Source organism: Dermacentor albipictus, chromosome 1 (assembly GCF_038994185.2).
Source record: "Dermacentor albipictus isolate Rhodes 1998 colony chromosome 1, USDA_Dalb.pri_finalv2, whole genome shotgun sequence".
Taxonomy (NCBI): Eukaryota; Metazoa; Arthropoda; class Arachnida; order Ixodida; family Ixodidae; genus Dermacentor; species Dermacentor albipictus.
Window position 1 is genome coordinate 263,334,730 of NC_091821.1, and position 16,518 is coordinate 263,351,247.

The 16,518-nt window shown below is 52.8% G+C and overlaps 4 protein-coding genes across 5 annotated transcripts in view; 3 read left to right on the top strand and 1 right to left on the bottom strand.

Moving 5' to 3' along the window:
* The window catches only part of LOC135902871 (U-scoloptoxin(11)-Sm5a-like), a 192,093-nt gene that overhangs the window by 173,565 nt on the left and 2,010 nt on the right, over positions 1 to 16,518 (bottom strand). The window lies entirely within an intron of this gene.
* LOC135902914 (cell surface glycoprotein 1-like) lies at positions 7,373 to 9,985 on the top strand. Its single transcript, XM_065433243.1, has one exon. It carries the CDS (start codon positions 7,373 to 7,375, stop codon positions 9,983 to 9,985), a length of 2,613 nt encoding a protein of 870 aa, XP_065289315.1.
* On the top strand, positions 10,004 to 10,633 carry LOC135902912 (proline-rich proteoglycan 2-like). Its single transcript, XM_065433242.1, has one exon. The coding sequence runs from the start codon at positions 10,004 to 10,006 to the stop codon at positions 10,631 to 10,633; it is 630 nt and encodes a 209-aa protein (XP_065289314.1).
* LOC135902911 (proline-rich proteoglycan 2-like) lies at positions 10,652 to 11,065 on the top strand. The gene has a single exon (XM_065433241.1). The coding sequence runs from the start codon at positions 10,652 to 10,654 to the stop codon at positions 11,063 to 11,065; it is 414 nt and encodes a 137-aa protein (XP_065289313.1).

Genomic DNA, 16,518 nt, shown 5'->3' on the forward strand with positions numbered 1-16,518 from the left:
TGACTAAATGAGCCTTTCTATAAGGGCCTTCATCGTTGCATTAGAAAACAACGACACGTGGGAATTCATTGAAATGGTAGTGCTCAAAAATACATATTTCTTTCGCGGATACGGTGACCAGTGAAGTGTGGTCACCTTTGCTAGGTGAGGTACAGTAAAGGGCTGTGCTGGCGGATTCCAGAGAAAGAACATGCGCCACGCAGATTGATTTGTATTGTTTTGCACCAGTTCGAGCACAAGCACCTGATTAGCCATGTTCGTTCAGCACCTGAGCACCTGTTCAGCACCTGTTCGTTCAGCACACGCTTCACGCCATTGGCTTCGAGCAAGGGCTCTTTGCATTCAAGAAGAAGGCTTATTACGACTAGCAAAAATCAACTTCAGTTTGGCGCGCTTTCTTCGAGTGCTTTCTGTCATACGCTTTGCATGGATAGCACAAACATTTGTGCCAATAGCGCCATTTGTTCAAGTCAATAACTGCTAGGTTCTTCGGCTACTTCACATCGCAAAGCTGAGTAGTTGCATTAATCTAGAGGAATCCACCATTGTTACCGACCACAGTCAGGCCTGTTGTGCTCAACCACCTTCCATTTGTTCACGAACGAAGCCTTTAGACATGCCGCTGTGTCGTACAAAAATTACTAGAAGCAAATCTCACGTTGTAATCGTTGATGTAATCATTGATAGGACATCGATCTTTTCTTACGATTTGGGACTATACACGCATGCAAAATCATCGAATTTAAGTGAGACCGCTTCATTTTTTTCCCTAAGCACTTTAGCAACTTGCCTTGAAACATGAGAGCGACATCTTCTCGAAAAGAGAACTGACGAAATAGCACTGAATGGTGCTCTTGCTACGCGACGGTGCCTGAACTGGGATTCTATGAAAGGTCACAGAAACTTTAGTTGAGAAAGCATGCACGACAGTGTGGTACACGCACGGAAGCCGTAATTACGCCCTTTTATGGCTTTTCGTGATTGCTGTTTACAGGTCATGGTTCTTATTCTGCCGCGCTTATCCCATTAGAAGTGACGCAAGTTTCTGGAAAAAAACAACAGAAACATTCCGCACTGACCTAGCTGACAATGATTCCCTAGCATCTGTGGGAGCTTCTTCAAGGCTTAATAGCAGGCGTTTTTTGGGGCGTTCCTGGAAATTGGTCTAGGCTTGGGTACTCAGTCGAGCTTCTTCTCCAGCAAGAGCTTCAGTCAAGCGTGCTCTGTGTAACGTTTCTCGCAATACGCTGATTGAGAAAAAAGTCAGAAAGAAAGACGTCCTTTATAATAAAAACACAAAACTTCGTGGGACCAGTTCTAAGCAGCCAGATCACGCGGTGTTACGAAGATGATCGTGCTTGGTTCTACGGGCCCCTCGCGTTTTATATACATGAGAGGGTTAGGCGTTGAATGGGGGCTGTGTTTTGTTGTTTATTTATTTTCGGTAGCAGTAAAAGCAGAGGCGCAGGTTTGCGACAAAGAGTCCCAGCCTTCACCCACTGGCCTAACGCTGTACGCTCGTCTCACAGAATAAATCATGCTTTGGTGACAGACAATATCAGGTGTTTTCTCTGTACTGGACTGGGAAACCCGAGGCGCAGAAATGAGCATCGGAAACGCAGCTGGATTGGATGCTTCCGGGACCTCCGTTCGCACTCGCCTTCCGCCCCAGCCGTTCCCATGGAGACAGTGAATCCAGGTCAGCTCTCTTCTAGAGTTACCTGGGCCTGCTGGCTCACAATCATTTGGCATGCCACACGTTACAGTTTATACTTATATAGATGAAAGGGAAGATGAGCAGCCTTTGGAAAAAAAAGTAACCGCGTCAACGACAATGACATCAGACCGCGTCTATTCTTAACATCTCGCCTGCTACGTTATTCATCCAGTGCTTGTGCCCGAGAGCCACTTATTTCTTCCAATCCCCGCGGTGTCTCAGTGGCTAGGTTTGCGGATTGGATTCCCGGTGCCGGAGGCCGCATTCCTTCGGGAGCGGAGTGTAAGAATGCTCGCGCACCCATCTTTAGTTGCACGTTCAAGAACATTAATCAGGTAGTGAAAATTCATCCAAACCCGTCCACTATGATACATTCGATAGCCCCTGCGCATGCCTTTGGCACCTCAAGTCCCGTCGATATACCTATCCCTCGACCCGCCGCCACGGTGGTTTAGCGGTTATGGTCCTAAACCACCGAAAGGTTGCTATCATCCTCTACATACACGGGTTCTCCCATAGAGAAAAGAAGATTGCTGGAAGGAGCGGTAATCAACGTTGTGTTTTCGGCGTCTAATAAATTTGTGAGCGTGTGTAGAAACACAAGGCCAGAAAGAATCGCACGTACCGCATGCGAAAAAGAACATAAAAACAAATTCATTGATTTTATCACGGTTGTGGTATATCGCATTCCTCTCGGGTGTGGACGATTCTACTTTGGTCAAACAGGCATATGCATAAACGAAGGTTACGAGAACACAATAACAAAATAAACAACTTGGCCGCCGACGGATTTCTTGCCATCAACTGCCAGAGATGCAAATGCAAACCTAGATTTATAGAAACAGTCATCATGAGTAGAAGCAGGTGTGAGATGACGCGCTTGATAATAGAAGTTAGGCCCACATCAACATTCGGCGACACATGCGTCAGTAAACCTTCCATTTCATTATCCTCAAAAGAGCTCAATTATCTCTGTTCGCGCTGAACGTGTGTATGTCTGAATATGTGAGTAAAAAAAAACTGCTTACGTGTGGTTCCCAGTTTATTTTTTTTTGTTCATTTTTACTGAAATTTTACACGCGTTGTATGACGTTGCAAGGGTGCATATATAGTGACGAGAACGGGAAATAAATCTGTTGATGAAAGTTAACACTGTGTGTCTCAGATGTGCCTTTCTGTTGTCCTCGTTCAGCTTGCGCTGCAACAAAATAAGATATGCCGTACCAACAAGCCCCTATAGCTATACCCTCATCCCCCACTCCAGCGTGCCTCATAATCAAATCGTGGTTTTCACGCGTAAAAACTCTGAATGCAGTTCATACCTATCCTCACCCGCCGTGGTTGCTCAGTGGCTATGGTGTTGGGCTGCAGAGCACGAGGTCGCGGGATCGAATCCCGGCCTCGGCGGCAGCATTTCAATGTGGGCGAAATGCGAAAACACCCGGGTACTTAGATTTAGGTGCACGTTAAAGAACTCCAGGTGGTCGAAATTTCCGGAGTCCTCCACTATGGCGTGCCTTATAATCAGAAAGTGGTTTTGGCACGTAAAACCTATAATTTTTTCCTATCCTTCGCTGCGTACATTTTGCACACACGCTGCCCGCTGTTCCCCGTGTCGGGTCACTTTTTCGAATGGGCGGACTGAAAGCGAAAGCATTATATTTCACGTTAACCGAATGAGTTAGCCAACATATCTGGTGTGATGGCATCTTGCTATAAAATAAAAGTCAACTAACCACATCACGTTCTTGTTGATAACGCTTTCATGCCTTGATTTAGAGTGATACCGTTGAATATCAGTACTCGTGGAGAAAGAGGCAAGTCTGGGTTTTCTGCGGGCATACAGTTTAAGATCATGGCACTTTGAGAAGCGTACGTTTCTTTTGCCGTTGGCGTGTTTTCTTTCTCGAAACTCTTATCGGCTGCGCACATTAATTGGGGTAACACAGAAATGCCGTCACGGTTCAATGGCATAAGTAGTTGCCGACGCAGTCGGCTCCTGCAGCTATGTAGCAAGTGTTCGTAGTGTTTCACTGACCTACTAACAGCTGCTGCACTAAAGTTTCTAGTTTGAAGACCAACGGAAGTAATCGTACCAGAACCATTTAGAAGCGCGCAGCTCGAACGAAATCACTGCTTCAACCGGGCTAAGGCTAAGAAAAAAGCCGCGCAAGACAGAACTGTAGCTGGCAGCACTGGGTGCCTCTGTATATGAGTGGGATGTAGAGGTATAGGCACTGCGCCGCGAGTCACACGTGTAGAACGGGAATGTAAAAACGAGTACAACAATGAGCTAAGTTCATGGTCCGAGCCGTGATAAGCTCTTGGCGGCCCTTCGCCTCAGTTACCGACTTATAATGTCGCTTCGCTCTCATCATCATCACAAGTTAGCTACAGCACAGAGTCCTTTTCCAGCTGTCTCCAGCTATGCGCCTGTCCTTCGTCAACCGACTTCATCGTTTCGCTACAAATTTCCTGATCTCATTACTCATTCTAACCGTTTGCCACGACCGGAAACGCTTTCCATCCCTTAGTTCTGAGAGACTACAGTTATCTGTTATCCGCATTATATTACCTTCACATTCGTGTTACTTGAAACTACAATGTGAGATAACCACGTTTGATTTATAATCCGCGTCACCTCCATCCCATGCCTTATGCCTATTACTTTCGATCCCGTCGTTCTTCATGTGATGTTTCGTTTCCTTCCAAGTTTTTTTTTTGTTATGCTCCAAGTTACGGCTCTTTAGGTTTATACTATAGAATAATACAGTGATATGCTTTTCTTTTGAAGGGTTTTCGAACTCATGTTTATTTATCTGCAGATGTCGTTGTCATGAATCTCTCGTGACTAGTTGGACGATATGAATGCACTTTCCTCACTGCTTCAACTATCTGGCTGCTGATGACGAAGGGTTCCATCTACACATCGGTTTGGTTGTGAGCAAATGCGTCGCTCGCGGTGACCTCTACCAAAGCGAGTTGTCTTTTATTTGACTGTCCTTCTTCTTATTTTTTTTTTTTACAGAATCAGAGCAAGCACGTCTAAAATTCCCAGCTTCCAGGCGATCGAACATCGGGCTCCTCATTAACAAGAATTTGAAATTCGCCGTGCGTAAACGCAAACGCGTGGCATTGCATGCACTAACGCAACAAGTCTTCCTCTATGCTACTGCTAGATAGATACATCTAAGCGGCTCCAAACCGCTCGTCTACGGTGGGTGCGACGAACGCTCAGGCTCGGCAAACATTCGTTCCGTGCCAGCGCTGGACTTCAACGACAAAGCAGATGCACGAGGGGCGTCTTCACGAGCCATCTTCTTGGCTGCCTCCAGAGATAGCACATAAGTTTTTGTTGTTGACGTCATCGTCGTCGTCGTTGTTGTTGTTATTGTTGTTGTTGTTGTTTGCGACCTTCGTTAGAGAGATGGTGCCAGCTGTGCATGGTCAACTACTCAGAGGATCCCTTTTATTTCACGTAGCACTCGACATTTTTAAACGTTCATCGAAAGTCTGGCGCGCGTTCCCGATTAGCTCGGCTCATCCAAGTGCCCGCCCCTACCCGAGCCGGGAATCTCCCCCACAACGTCAATAATCCGATATTCAAATGAACCTCAAAAGCCAAACTCGACCTTCACCGTCGCAGAAAATCTATAGAAACATGCAGCACACAAATTAGAATGAATAGGAAGGAAAGGATAGTTCTGAATTTCGCAAAAAATATTAATTGAATCGATCGCCTTAGTCAAACTTTCAACAAAGCCTTAAACAAGTTTTCTTTTTATCGCGCCGGAGCGCCTGACTCATGTACGTTTCACGTGAACGCCAGATTCGCGAGAAGTAATGAGCACGCCACTAACCCGAGTGACATATCGCCAGGCTCCTTTCTTTCCCAACTCGAAACAGCCACTTCGTATCAGGAGAGTAGGGGCGCTATACCGTTAAGTTATTCTAAACTTTTCGGTAACAATTCTCGACCAGACAATTCGACCAGCCACCGCAAGCTAAGGGGGAGCGGATCAATCACAGACGCCGGCTCCACCCTCTTCAGCCGGTTATCTACTTTCACTGTTCTGGCTAGGCCCCATCGAATCTCCCTCCACTTGAGCCTCGCCTCTTATCAGCCAATTCGATAAGGAAATCTGCTCAATGTAGGCAATGCTATTGGCTTTGAAAGCAAAAAAAGTGACCTGCTATAAACGAGGAGCGCGTTTCATTGGGTGTTTCAAACAACGCTGCGGGTTACCGCCTGATATTTGCGTGGGTGGTTACGTAAATTCGACGTCAAGAAATTGGAATAAAAACAGATTGGAATTGTTTTACGTTATAGGGCCCCATGAGACTGTTCGCATCTATCGCCATAACCAGAGCGGGAAGTATACATGTCAGAAAGTGCTAACGAGTGCTTTAGTAACGTCAACTAGTATCCATATATACTTCAACGGGCACGTTAGCATAACAACTCTGCCGCAGCTGTCGTCATTCCAGCAAAAGCCACCACTATCAAGCTGAAAACCTCTCATTTGGCAACGTCGACGGCAGCAGAACTCGCAGCGCTTCCAGTCGCGCAACACTTTATTAATGCGAATGAACACACAAATGGTTGATTTTCTGTGACTCGAAGCTGGCGCTACAGTATTTATTATCAGCTTTACGGCGCGGTCCGCATGAACAGTTGGTATTTGAAATCATGGAGGCCATACACGACTTGATTGAGAAAAAACAAGAAAAAAATGGCTGTGGCTTAGCTAAGGTTAAGCCCAGGATGCGAAGCATACTAGCCTTTATTTTGACGCGACAGCGTTAAGAAGCTCGTGTCGCAGAAAAGCTGGTGTCGTCGGCGTCGGTGTATGCGGCGTTGGCCGTGAGCGATAAATCCCAGCAGGCACTTCATGAATAAAAAACAACTTGCAAGATGGGCTGGGTGGGAATCGAACCAGGGTCTCCGGAGTGTGAGGCGGAGACGTTACCACTGAGCCACGAGTTCGATGCTTCAAAGCGGTACAAAAGCGCCTCTAGTGAACGCGGTGTTGCCTTAGAAACGAGCTGTTTCTAAGGCTCAGGCGTGCGTCGCTTGCTCAGGCGCACATTTCGTTGACGCGCCGAACGCTGCGTTGCGCGATGCTCACCGCGTCCAATGCGGGGCGCGTAGTCGCTGCGCCGTAGCCCATTGTCTTACACCCCTTGGCGGGTCGACGGGAACGCTGTCGCGTTCCACTCTTGAAGGCGAAGCTTAAGCGTCCGCTTTGCAGCTGTTATGACGTCATATGGTAGCTACGCGGCCGCGCGCGGCGCAGCAAGGAAGAGCGTGGTTGTGCGGCTAGTATGCTTCGCATAATAATTTTTCAATGGCTACCTAGTCACTGTGATATCATCGGCAATGAACGTGCCGATCAAGCTGCTCGTTCAACTCATGTAGATAACAACCTCCTATCGATCCTGCTGTCTATGGCAGATGCTGCTAGGATGCTCCACCTACTTTCACGCCAATGCACCACATCAGAGTGGAATGAACCACATTCCAGCGTCGAATTTCACTTCTCATCTGTCGTGGTAATGGGGAGGTCGCATTTACTGAGGAGCCATTCGTTGTCTTGAGCCCAATATGCCGAGCTTTGAATTAGTGGGTCCGCACATTCCATGCCAGCTACAAGTATGGGAAGACCACGAGCAGTGCGTACTCATGAGGAAGAAGCTGGCCACCGCGAGCGTGAGCAAAAGTTGGCTCGTCGACGGGCTCGTCATCGTAGGGCCGACCCCGAGCTGCGCACCAAATATGCTGAGTTTAAACGGCAGCGCCGGAAGGCCTACCCCGAGCTGCGCGCCCGAGACGCGGAAACACATTGGCAGCGCCGAGAGGCCGACACCGATGTGCGCGCCCAGGACGCGGAACACATTGGCAGCGCCGGGAGGCCGACCCCGAGCTGCGCACCCGAGAAGCCGAAGCTCAATGGCAGTGCCGAAAGGCCGACGCCTAGCGGCACGCCCGATACGCGGAAACACATCGGCAGCGCCGGGAGGCCTACCCCGAGCTGCGCACCCGAGAAGCCGACGCTCAATGGCAGTGCCGAAAGGCCGACGCCTAGCGGCGCGCCCGATACGCGGAAACACATCGGCAGCGCCGGGAGGCCTACCCCGAGATGCGCACTCGAGAAGCCGACGCTCAATGGCAGTGCCGAAAGGCCGACGCCTAGCGGCGCGCCCGATACGCGGAAACACATCGGCAGCGCCGGGAGGCCTACCCCGAGCTGCGCACCCGAGAAGCCGAAGCTCAATGGCAGTGCCGAAAGGCCGACGCCTAGCGGCGCGCCCGATACGCGGAAACACATCGGCAGCGCCGGGAGGCCTACCCCGAGATGCGCACTCGAGATTCTGAAGCTCAATTGCAGTGCCGAAAGGCCGACGCCTAGCGGCACGCCCGATACGCGGAAACACATCGGCAGCGCCGGGAGGCCTACCCCGAGCTGCGCACCCGAGAAGCCGACGCTCAATGGCAGTGCCGAAAGGCCGACGCCTAGCGGCGCGCCCGATACGCGGAAACACATCGGCAGCGCCGGGAGGCCTACCCCGAGCTGCGCACCCGAGAAGCCGACGCTCAATGGCAGTGCCGAAAGGCCGACGCCTAGCGGCGCGCCCGATACGCGGAAACACATCGGCAGCGCCGGGAGGCCTACCCCGAGATGCGCACTCGAGAAGCCGACGCTCAATGGCAGTGCCGAAAGGCCGACGCCTAGCGGCGCGCCCGATACGCGGAAACACATCGGCAGCGCCGGGAGGCCTACCCCGAGATGCGCACTCGAGAAGCTGAAGCTCAATTGCAGTGCCGAAAGGCCGACGCCTAGCGGCGCGCCCGATACGCGGAAACACATCGGCAGCGCCGGGAGGCCTACCCCGAGATGCGCACTCGAGAAGCCGACGCTCAATGGCAGTGCCGAAAGGCCGACGCCTAGCGGCGCGCCCGATACGCGGAAACACATCGGCAGCGCCGGGAGGCCTACCCCGAGATGCGCACTCGAGAAGCCGACGCTCAATGGCAGTGCCGAAAGGCCGACGCCTAGCGGCGCGCCCGATACGGGGAAACACATCGGCAGCGCCGGGAGGCCTACCCCGAGATGCGCACTCGAGAAGCTGAAGCTCAATTGCAGTGCCGAAAGGCCGACGCCTAGCGGCACGCCCGATACGCGGAAACACATCGGCAGCGCCGGGAGGCCTACCCCGAGCTGCGCACCCGAGAAGCCGAAGCTCAATGGCAGTGCCGAAAGGCCGACGCCTAGCGGCGCGCCCGATACGCGGAAACACATCGGCAGCGCCGGGAGGCCTACCCCGAGCTGCGCACCCGAGAAGCCGACGCTCAATGGCAGTGCCGAAAGGCCGACGCCTAGCGGCGCGCCCGATACGCGGAAACACATCGGCAGCGCCGGGAGGCCTACCCCGAGATGCGCACTCGAGAAGCCGACGCTCAATGGCAGTGCCGAAAGGCCGACGCCTAGCGGCGCGCCCGATACGCGGAAACACATCGGCAGCGCCGGGAGGCCTACCCCGAGCTGCGCACCTCAGAAGCCGAAGCTCAATGGCAGTGCCGAAAGGCCGACGCCTAGCGGCGCGCCCGAAACGCGGAAATACATCGGCAGCGCCGGGAGGCCTACCCCCAGCTGCGCACCCGAGAAGCCGAAGCTCAACGGCAGTGCCGAAAGGCCGACGCCTAGCGGGGCGCCCGATACGCGGAAACGCATCGGCAGCGCTGGGAGGCCTACCCCGAGCTGCGCACCCGAGAAGCCGAAGCTCAATGGCAGTGCCGAAAGGCCGACGCCTAGCGGCGCGCCCGATACGCGGAAACACATCGGCAGCGCCGGGAGGCCTACCCCGAGATGCGCACTCGAGATTCTGAAGCTCAATTGCAGTGCCGAAAGGCCGACGCCTAGCGGCACGCCCGATACGCGGAAACACATCGGCAGCGCCGGGAGGCCTACCCCGAGCTGCGCACCCGAGAAGCCGACGCTCAATGGCAGTGCCGAAAGGCCAACGCCTAGCGGCGCGCCCGATACGCGGAAACACATCGGCAGCACCGGGAGGCCTACCCCGAGATGCGCACTCGAGAAGCTGAAGCTCAATTGCAGTGCCGAAAGGCCGACGCCTAGCGGCGCGCCCGATACGCGGAAACACATCGGCAGCGCCGGGAGGCCTACCCCGAGCTGCGCACCCGAGAAGCCGATGCTCAATGGCAGTGCCGAAAGGCCGACGCCTAGCGGCACGCCCGATACGCGGTAACGCATCGGCAGCGCCGGCATGCCTACCCCGAGCTGCGCACCCGAGAAGCCGAAGCTCAATGGCAGTGCCGAAAGGCCGACGCCTAGCGGCGCGCCCGATACGCGGAAACACATCGGCAGCGCCGGGAGGCCTACCCCGAGATGCGCACTCGAGAAGCCGAAGCTCAATTGCAGTGCCGAAAGGCCGACGCCTAGCGGCACGCCCGATACGCGGAAACACATCGGCAGCGCCGGGAGGCCTACCCCGAGCTGCGCACCCGAGAAGCCGACGCTCAATGGCAGTGCCGAAAGGCCGACGCCTAGCGGCACGCCCGATACGCGGAAACACATCGGCAGCGCCGGGAGGCCTACCCCGAGCTGCGCACCCGAGAAGCCGACGCTCAATTGCAGTGCCGAAAGGCCGACGCCTAGCGGCGCGCCCGATACGCGGAAACACGTCGGCAGCGCCGGGAGGCCTACCCCGAGCTGCGCACCCGAGAAGCCGACGCTCAATTGCAGTGCCGAAAGGCCGACGCCTAGCGGCGCGCCCGATACGCGGAAACACATCGGCAGCGCCGGGAGGCCTACCCCGAGCTGCGCACCCGAGAAGCCGACGCTCAATTGCAGTGCCGAAAGGCCGACGCCTAGCGGCGCGCCCGATACGCGGTAACGCATCGGCAGCGCCGGCATGCCTACCCCGAGCTGCGCACCCGAGAAGCCGAAGCTCAATGGCAGTGCCGAAAGGCCGACGCCTAGCGGCGCGCCCGATACGCGGAAACACATCGGCAGCGCCGGGAGGCCTACCCCGAGCTGCGCACCCGAGAAGCCGACGCTCAGTTGCAGTGCCGCAAGGCCGACGCCTAGCGGCGCGCCCGATACGCGGAAACACATCGGCAGCGCCGGCATGCCTACCCCGAGCTGCGCACCCGAGAAGCCGACGCTCAATGGCAGTGCCGAAAGGCCGACGCCTAGCGGCACGCCCGATACGCGGAAACACATCGGCAGCGCCGGGAGGCCTACCCCGAGCTGCGCACCCGAGAAGCCGACGCTCAATTGCAGTGCCGAAAGGCCGACGCCTAGCGGCGCGCCCGATACGCGGTAACGCATCGGCAGCGCCGGCATGCCTACCCCGAGCTGCGCACCCGAGAAGCCGAAGCTCAATGGCAGTGCCGAAAGGCCGACGCCTAGCGGCGCGCCCGATACGCGGAAACACATCGGCAGCGCCGGGAGGCCTACCCCGAGCTGCGCACCCGAGAAGCCGACGCTCAATTGCAGTGCCGAAAGGCCGACGCCTAGCGGCGCGCCCGATACGCGGTAACGCATCGGCAGCGCCGGCATGCCTACCCCGAGCTGCGCACCCGAGAAGCCGACGCTCAATGGCAGTGCCGAAAGGCCGACGCCTAGCGGCACGCCCGATACGCGGAAACACATCGGCAGCGCCGGGAGGCCTACCCCGAGCTGCGCACCCGAGAAGCCGACGCTCAATTGCAGTGCCGAAAGGCCGACGCCTAGCGGCGCGCCCGATACGCGCAAACACATCGGCAGCGCCGGGAGGCCTACCCCGAGCTGCGCACCCGAGAAGCCGACGCTCAATTGCAGTGCCGAAAGGCCGACGCCTAGCGGCGCGCCCGATACGCGGAAACACATCGGCAGCGCCGGGAGGCCTACCCCGAGCTGCGCACCCGAGAAGCCGACGCTCAATTGCAGTGCCGAAAGGCCGACGCCTAGCGGCGCGCCCGATACGCGGTAACGCATCGGCAGCGCCGGCATGCCTACCCCGAGCTGCGCACCCGAGAAGCCGAAGCTCAATGGCAGTGCCGAAAGGCCGACGCCTAGCGGCGCGCCCGATACGCGGAAACACATCGGCAGCGCCGGGAGGCCTACCCCGAGCTGAGCACCCGAGAAGCCGAAGCTCAACGGCAGTGCCGAAAGGCCGACGCCTAGCGGCGCGCCCGATACGCGGAAACACATCGGCAGCGCCGGGAGGCCTACCCCGAGCTGCGCACCCGAGAAGCCGAAGCTCAATGGCAGTGCCGAAAGGCCGAAACCGAGCTGCGCGGACAGACATCGGCGGCGTCGGAATGAAGAACCCGGGCTCCGCGAACGAGAAGCTCTAGAACGGCGTCAACGTAGAGAAGCAACCACCTTAACGGTGGAGCCACTGCTCGCTTCAAGCGGCAATTCCTGGATCGAGACTTTCGTCACAGTAATCGCACGCGAAAAAGAAACGCCCGGTAAAACACGAACAGAAAGATCATCCGCGAAGTATGCAAAAGCGAAAATTCGGTCAAAGAATGGTAAAACAAAATATTTACAATGTAGACTGCTTGCGTAGATTGACTTGCATGGTATGAAACTGGGTGTAATCAACATAGCTTCGCTGTTCGAGCATCTTCACGGACTGGAAGGGGCGGTGATTTCCGTTTTCTTCTTTTTCTTTTCTTGATTCTTTTTTTTCTTCTCGCTCTTTGTCCTCTTAACGAGCCCTACATCCCCAAGCACAGCGCAGGGTAGCAAACCCGAAACTCGCCTCGGGTTAACCTCCATGCCTTTCTTCTCTCTCTCTCTCTCTCTTAGCACAACACATATTCTGCTAGAATGTGGACACCGACTTCCCCCACAAAACCAAGTCAAGCGTACCACTGTGCCTAGTTGTTGAATATGGGCACATCCACGGAGGCCCAACGGTACCTGGCCGCTTACATCGAATCGACAATGATGCGAGGTACTAGCAAGCCTCTGGAATGCGGGTTCGACCGCTTACTAACCTAGATTAAATACATGATCTCTCTCTCTCTCTCTCTCTATCTCTCTCTCTGTGTGCGTGAGGTATGGACAGTTCCACCAGCAGTGCCAAAGTTTAGCTTCTTGCCTTACATGACGACATCCCCTTCGTCCCACTGTAAACTGAGTCAATCACGCATCTGGCGCGTGTTTTGAGGCTCCAAGTTATCGCTTGAGATCCCGCAGTAAGATTTACATGGGACGTCCGAACACTTAGCGTCCGCGATCAAAGAGACGCGTCAGTGAACTTTTAATTGCATTTATGACATCGTTTTTCAGTAGCATGCCAGGTCACGGCGCTATCGTACGTAATGACCTTACTGATAACGCTGCTGTCACTAAACGTGCCCATAAAAGGTTTCCTTAACGCAGTAGAACGTAAAATAATACAGGTGACACAGACTTCGCAGACCTCTTTAGTCTATATTCCGTAATTGCACTATACAAGTTATTGGTATGCGAAGAAGACACCAGCCATCCCACTTGTCCTCTTTCGTCAATTGAAATGAAACACCCGCGAATGTTTTGTTCCCCGAATAATCAGATTATGTCAAGTGAGGTGACTGCGTTGAAATGCGAACAGAATATAGAGCTCGTCTCGAAGACATTCAAGGTTGAAGAATGAGGTTGGAGGATATATGTCGCCCACATTGTGTAACGGCCACGAGCACCATATACCGTCAAATATACCGTCGTTAATGGAACTGGGGCAGACCCCCGACCAAGTTTTTCTTATTGTGTGATTGTCACTTTGCCTGCAGTTCCTTGCGAAATTCCCGGTCAATTATTCTTCATTATGGATGCGTCTGTCTACGCTATGTAAAATATTTTCGATTAGCCATGTCGCTATGGAACTGTTAAATATTACAGTAGCAGCCTGCGTACTATACTTCAGAAAGAAAATTCACAAAGCTTTTCGTTCGTAAGTGCTGTTTTCCATTGGCTATTGACTGGCACAACCGCTTTTAGTGTAAGAACGTTTTGGGAATACGGGCCCAGAGTTTTGATATTACTAACTAAAAAAGAAAAAAAAAGAAAGGTCATCATCCGCCGGTTTTTAATAATGTTGCATTGGCTCACATAAAGAGCCGAAGCATGTAACGGGGACTCATAATTTGCTTTAGCAATTGCTAACAAATAAAAATGAAAAGGTAGCAGTCCTAACAGCTAAAAGAAAGAAACTCTCCAGCGCAAAAGAGTGCACTGGAAGACATGCTCCCGTTCAGATTGACTCATCATTTCCACCTTTTCCTTTCCCGTGCTGCTGACGTTGACGCTGCCGATGTTATCGCCAAAGCGGTCCGTCACTCTTGCGCCGGCCGGTGGACACGGCAGCGCGGGCGGCAGAAGGAAAAGGCCGCGAGTTCGCCGGTGTCCCAGCAGAGTAAACAAGCACCAGCAGATGCCGTGTTTGCCACGAGAATTCGCGTTGCAAGGAAGAGCACCACTACGTCGCCGGTGCCATCCTCGACTCGTGAGAGAGGCCGACTGCGCGCAATAATTCATCATGGCTGGGCCCTGCGGCTTGCGATTTACAACGACGCCCAACGACAGGCCTGATTCATCGCCCGCTAAGCGAAGGAAGTGTGACAGCAGCACTGTGCCGCCAACAAAAGACGCGTATTCCCGTGGCCCCGTTTTGTGCTCTTCATTTGAACGGTCAAAAACGGACACGCTTTGCAGGCGGAACGGGAAAAAAAGCGTCTACGAGGGGCTGAAGTGCTGGAATCTGAGAAAAAGCTCACGACAAACATTTTTAGGGACTCGGTTGGCTTCCCTCAGCCGCGCATATTATTCTTTCGCCCTGCCCTTCGCCTCACTGAAGGACCGTTCTCGTAAGCAAACAATAAATCATCGTCGTCATCAGCTTCGCCCTGCTTTAATGTACGATGGGAGGACGAAAAGCCCACTTGCCCATATCGTGCGTCAGCCGAAGCCATCATCTGCCTGCAAATTTCCAAAGCACAGTACCCCACCTAATACCCAGCCCATTTTTTCACAATCAGGTGAAAAAAATAAAGAAAACAATTCATCGAAGCTGTAGGCAACAGGTCAGATTGCCCAAATAATTCTCGTGGCATCAATATATATATATATATATATATATATATATATATATATATATATATATATATATATATATATATATATATATATAATTGCTTGCCAACATTACCGCGACATCTATGCTGAGTGGCATGATCTCCGCCCATCGCATCTGCCCCTCTGCGCCTCTACGCTCCAATTATAGTTCGCCCCCGTACCGCTTAAATTGGACGTATATGCCACCCTTCTGTATGCATACGCCATGTCCTTGAGAGCTCTGTACAGGAACTGCCATACACACTGCTGAATCTCTAATTCCTGCAAGAAGCTTAGGCAAAGAACAAGTTGTCGTGTGGTAAGATCAGGTAGAAAACCGTAATGCTTGATGTAGCTGGATTATACATATAGGAAATCACTTGGTGAACCATGCTGGACACGAAGGTAGCTAAATGTAGCTCGAAATAGTTAATTCCGCTGTGATTTAGAGTTAACGAACTCCAAAGTGGTTCTGGAAGGATCTCTGGAAGTGGGTCACGTCAATGCTAAGCGTGCTGCTTGAACTGCTCGCAGCGACTGCGGAGAACTCATCCTGATCCCGTATGCCGTTTTCGGGAACTGAGGGAGCGGCACTTGTGTCTCCTCTTGCACAGCGCTCGCTGCGTAGTAGTGTGACGTGGAGTGACGATAGCGGCCTGATAATTGTTTTGACCCAGTATGACTTTCATCACCTTGCCGCGTTCGTCAGAAAATTTCTTTCGTAAGCAACATTCTTTTCTTTAACACTCAACTACCTAGTACGCCGCCGTTATGACACACGACGGTTAACAGGACCTGGACCTTATGCCTAGAATTTTTTCGCGTTTGAGAACCTTGAGGATACCTTTAGGAACCCTTTAAAGTAGGTCACGACATGTGCCTTTAACTTTCGGGATGCCCTTGGAATATGGCGATGCGCGCCTATTAAGGAGCTTCTACTATAATGCTCCCATATACGACAAAGAGCACACAATTAAACTTTCCAAGATGCCTTGGCTTCATGTGTTAGGGTGTTTCACGTGCACTGTGTTTTCTCTCCTTCATCAAACATAGTCGCATGCTATGCGTGCAGCTATCGCCTATCTTCTATATTGCATTTCCCAATTGAAGGCTGAGCTGTAGGTAAAAAGACGCCCACAAGAAGAGACAGACCACAAGTTACGCTGATTTTCAGCTGTTTTATTTTCGTCGTCTTCGCATACATTTATACAGCATTATCAGCGTATGCGCAGGCAAACAGTGCGCTCTAAAGAACATTGAAGTCCTTTCATAAACAGTGTAATAGAAAGCTCAGACAAGCTGGCTCGCTCTCTTTTCTCGGTTCGTCCCGGCAATAATGCTGCATTCGAAGTGTAATCGAATCAAGCCCGCAAGCTATACAACGTAGACCACGAAAGCCACTGTCTTGCTTGTCGGCGCTGTTCTGATGCGTCCTGAGGAGGTCATTCACACATCTTCTTGTGTGGCAGGAAAGGCCATACAAAAACGACGCTTGATAAATGGCTTACTTTTGAGCACTTAGCCAACTTGTTCTTGTGAGCTTAGCCCCACAAAATTAAACATCGTAAAGGGCTACTCGTGTTCGCGTCTCTTTCACAGTATGATATACAATAAGAGCTTGAACATCCATTGATCTGAAAGCTCGGACAAGGGGTCAGAATCAGTAAAGTTGTTGCTTTTCTTTTGCGT

Excerpts from the sequence above, each read along its gene's own strand:
- LOC135902914 (XM_065433243.1), top strand. The coding sequence starts at position 7,373 with ATGGGAAGACCACGAGCAGTGCGTACTCATGAGGAAGAAGCTGGCCAC.
- LOC135902912 (XM_065433242.1), top strand. The coding sequence starts at position 10,004 with ATGCCTACCCCGAGCTGCGCACCCGAGAAGCCGAAGCTCAATGGCAGT.
- LOC135902911 (XM_065433241.1), top strand. The coding sequence starts at position 10,652 with ATGCCTACCCCGAGCTGCGCACCCGAGAAGCCGAAGCTCAATGGCAGT.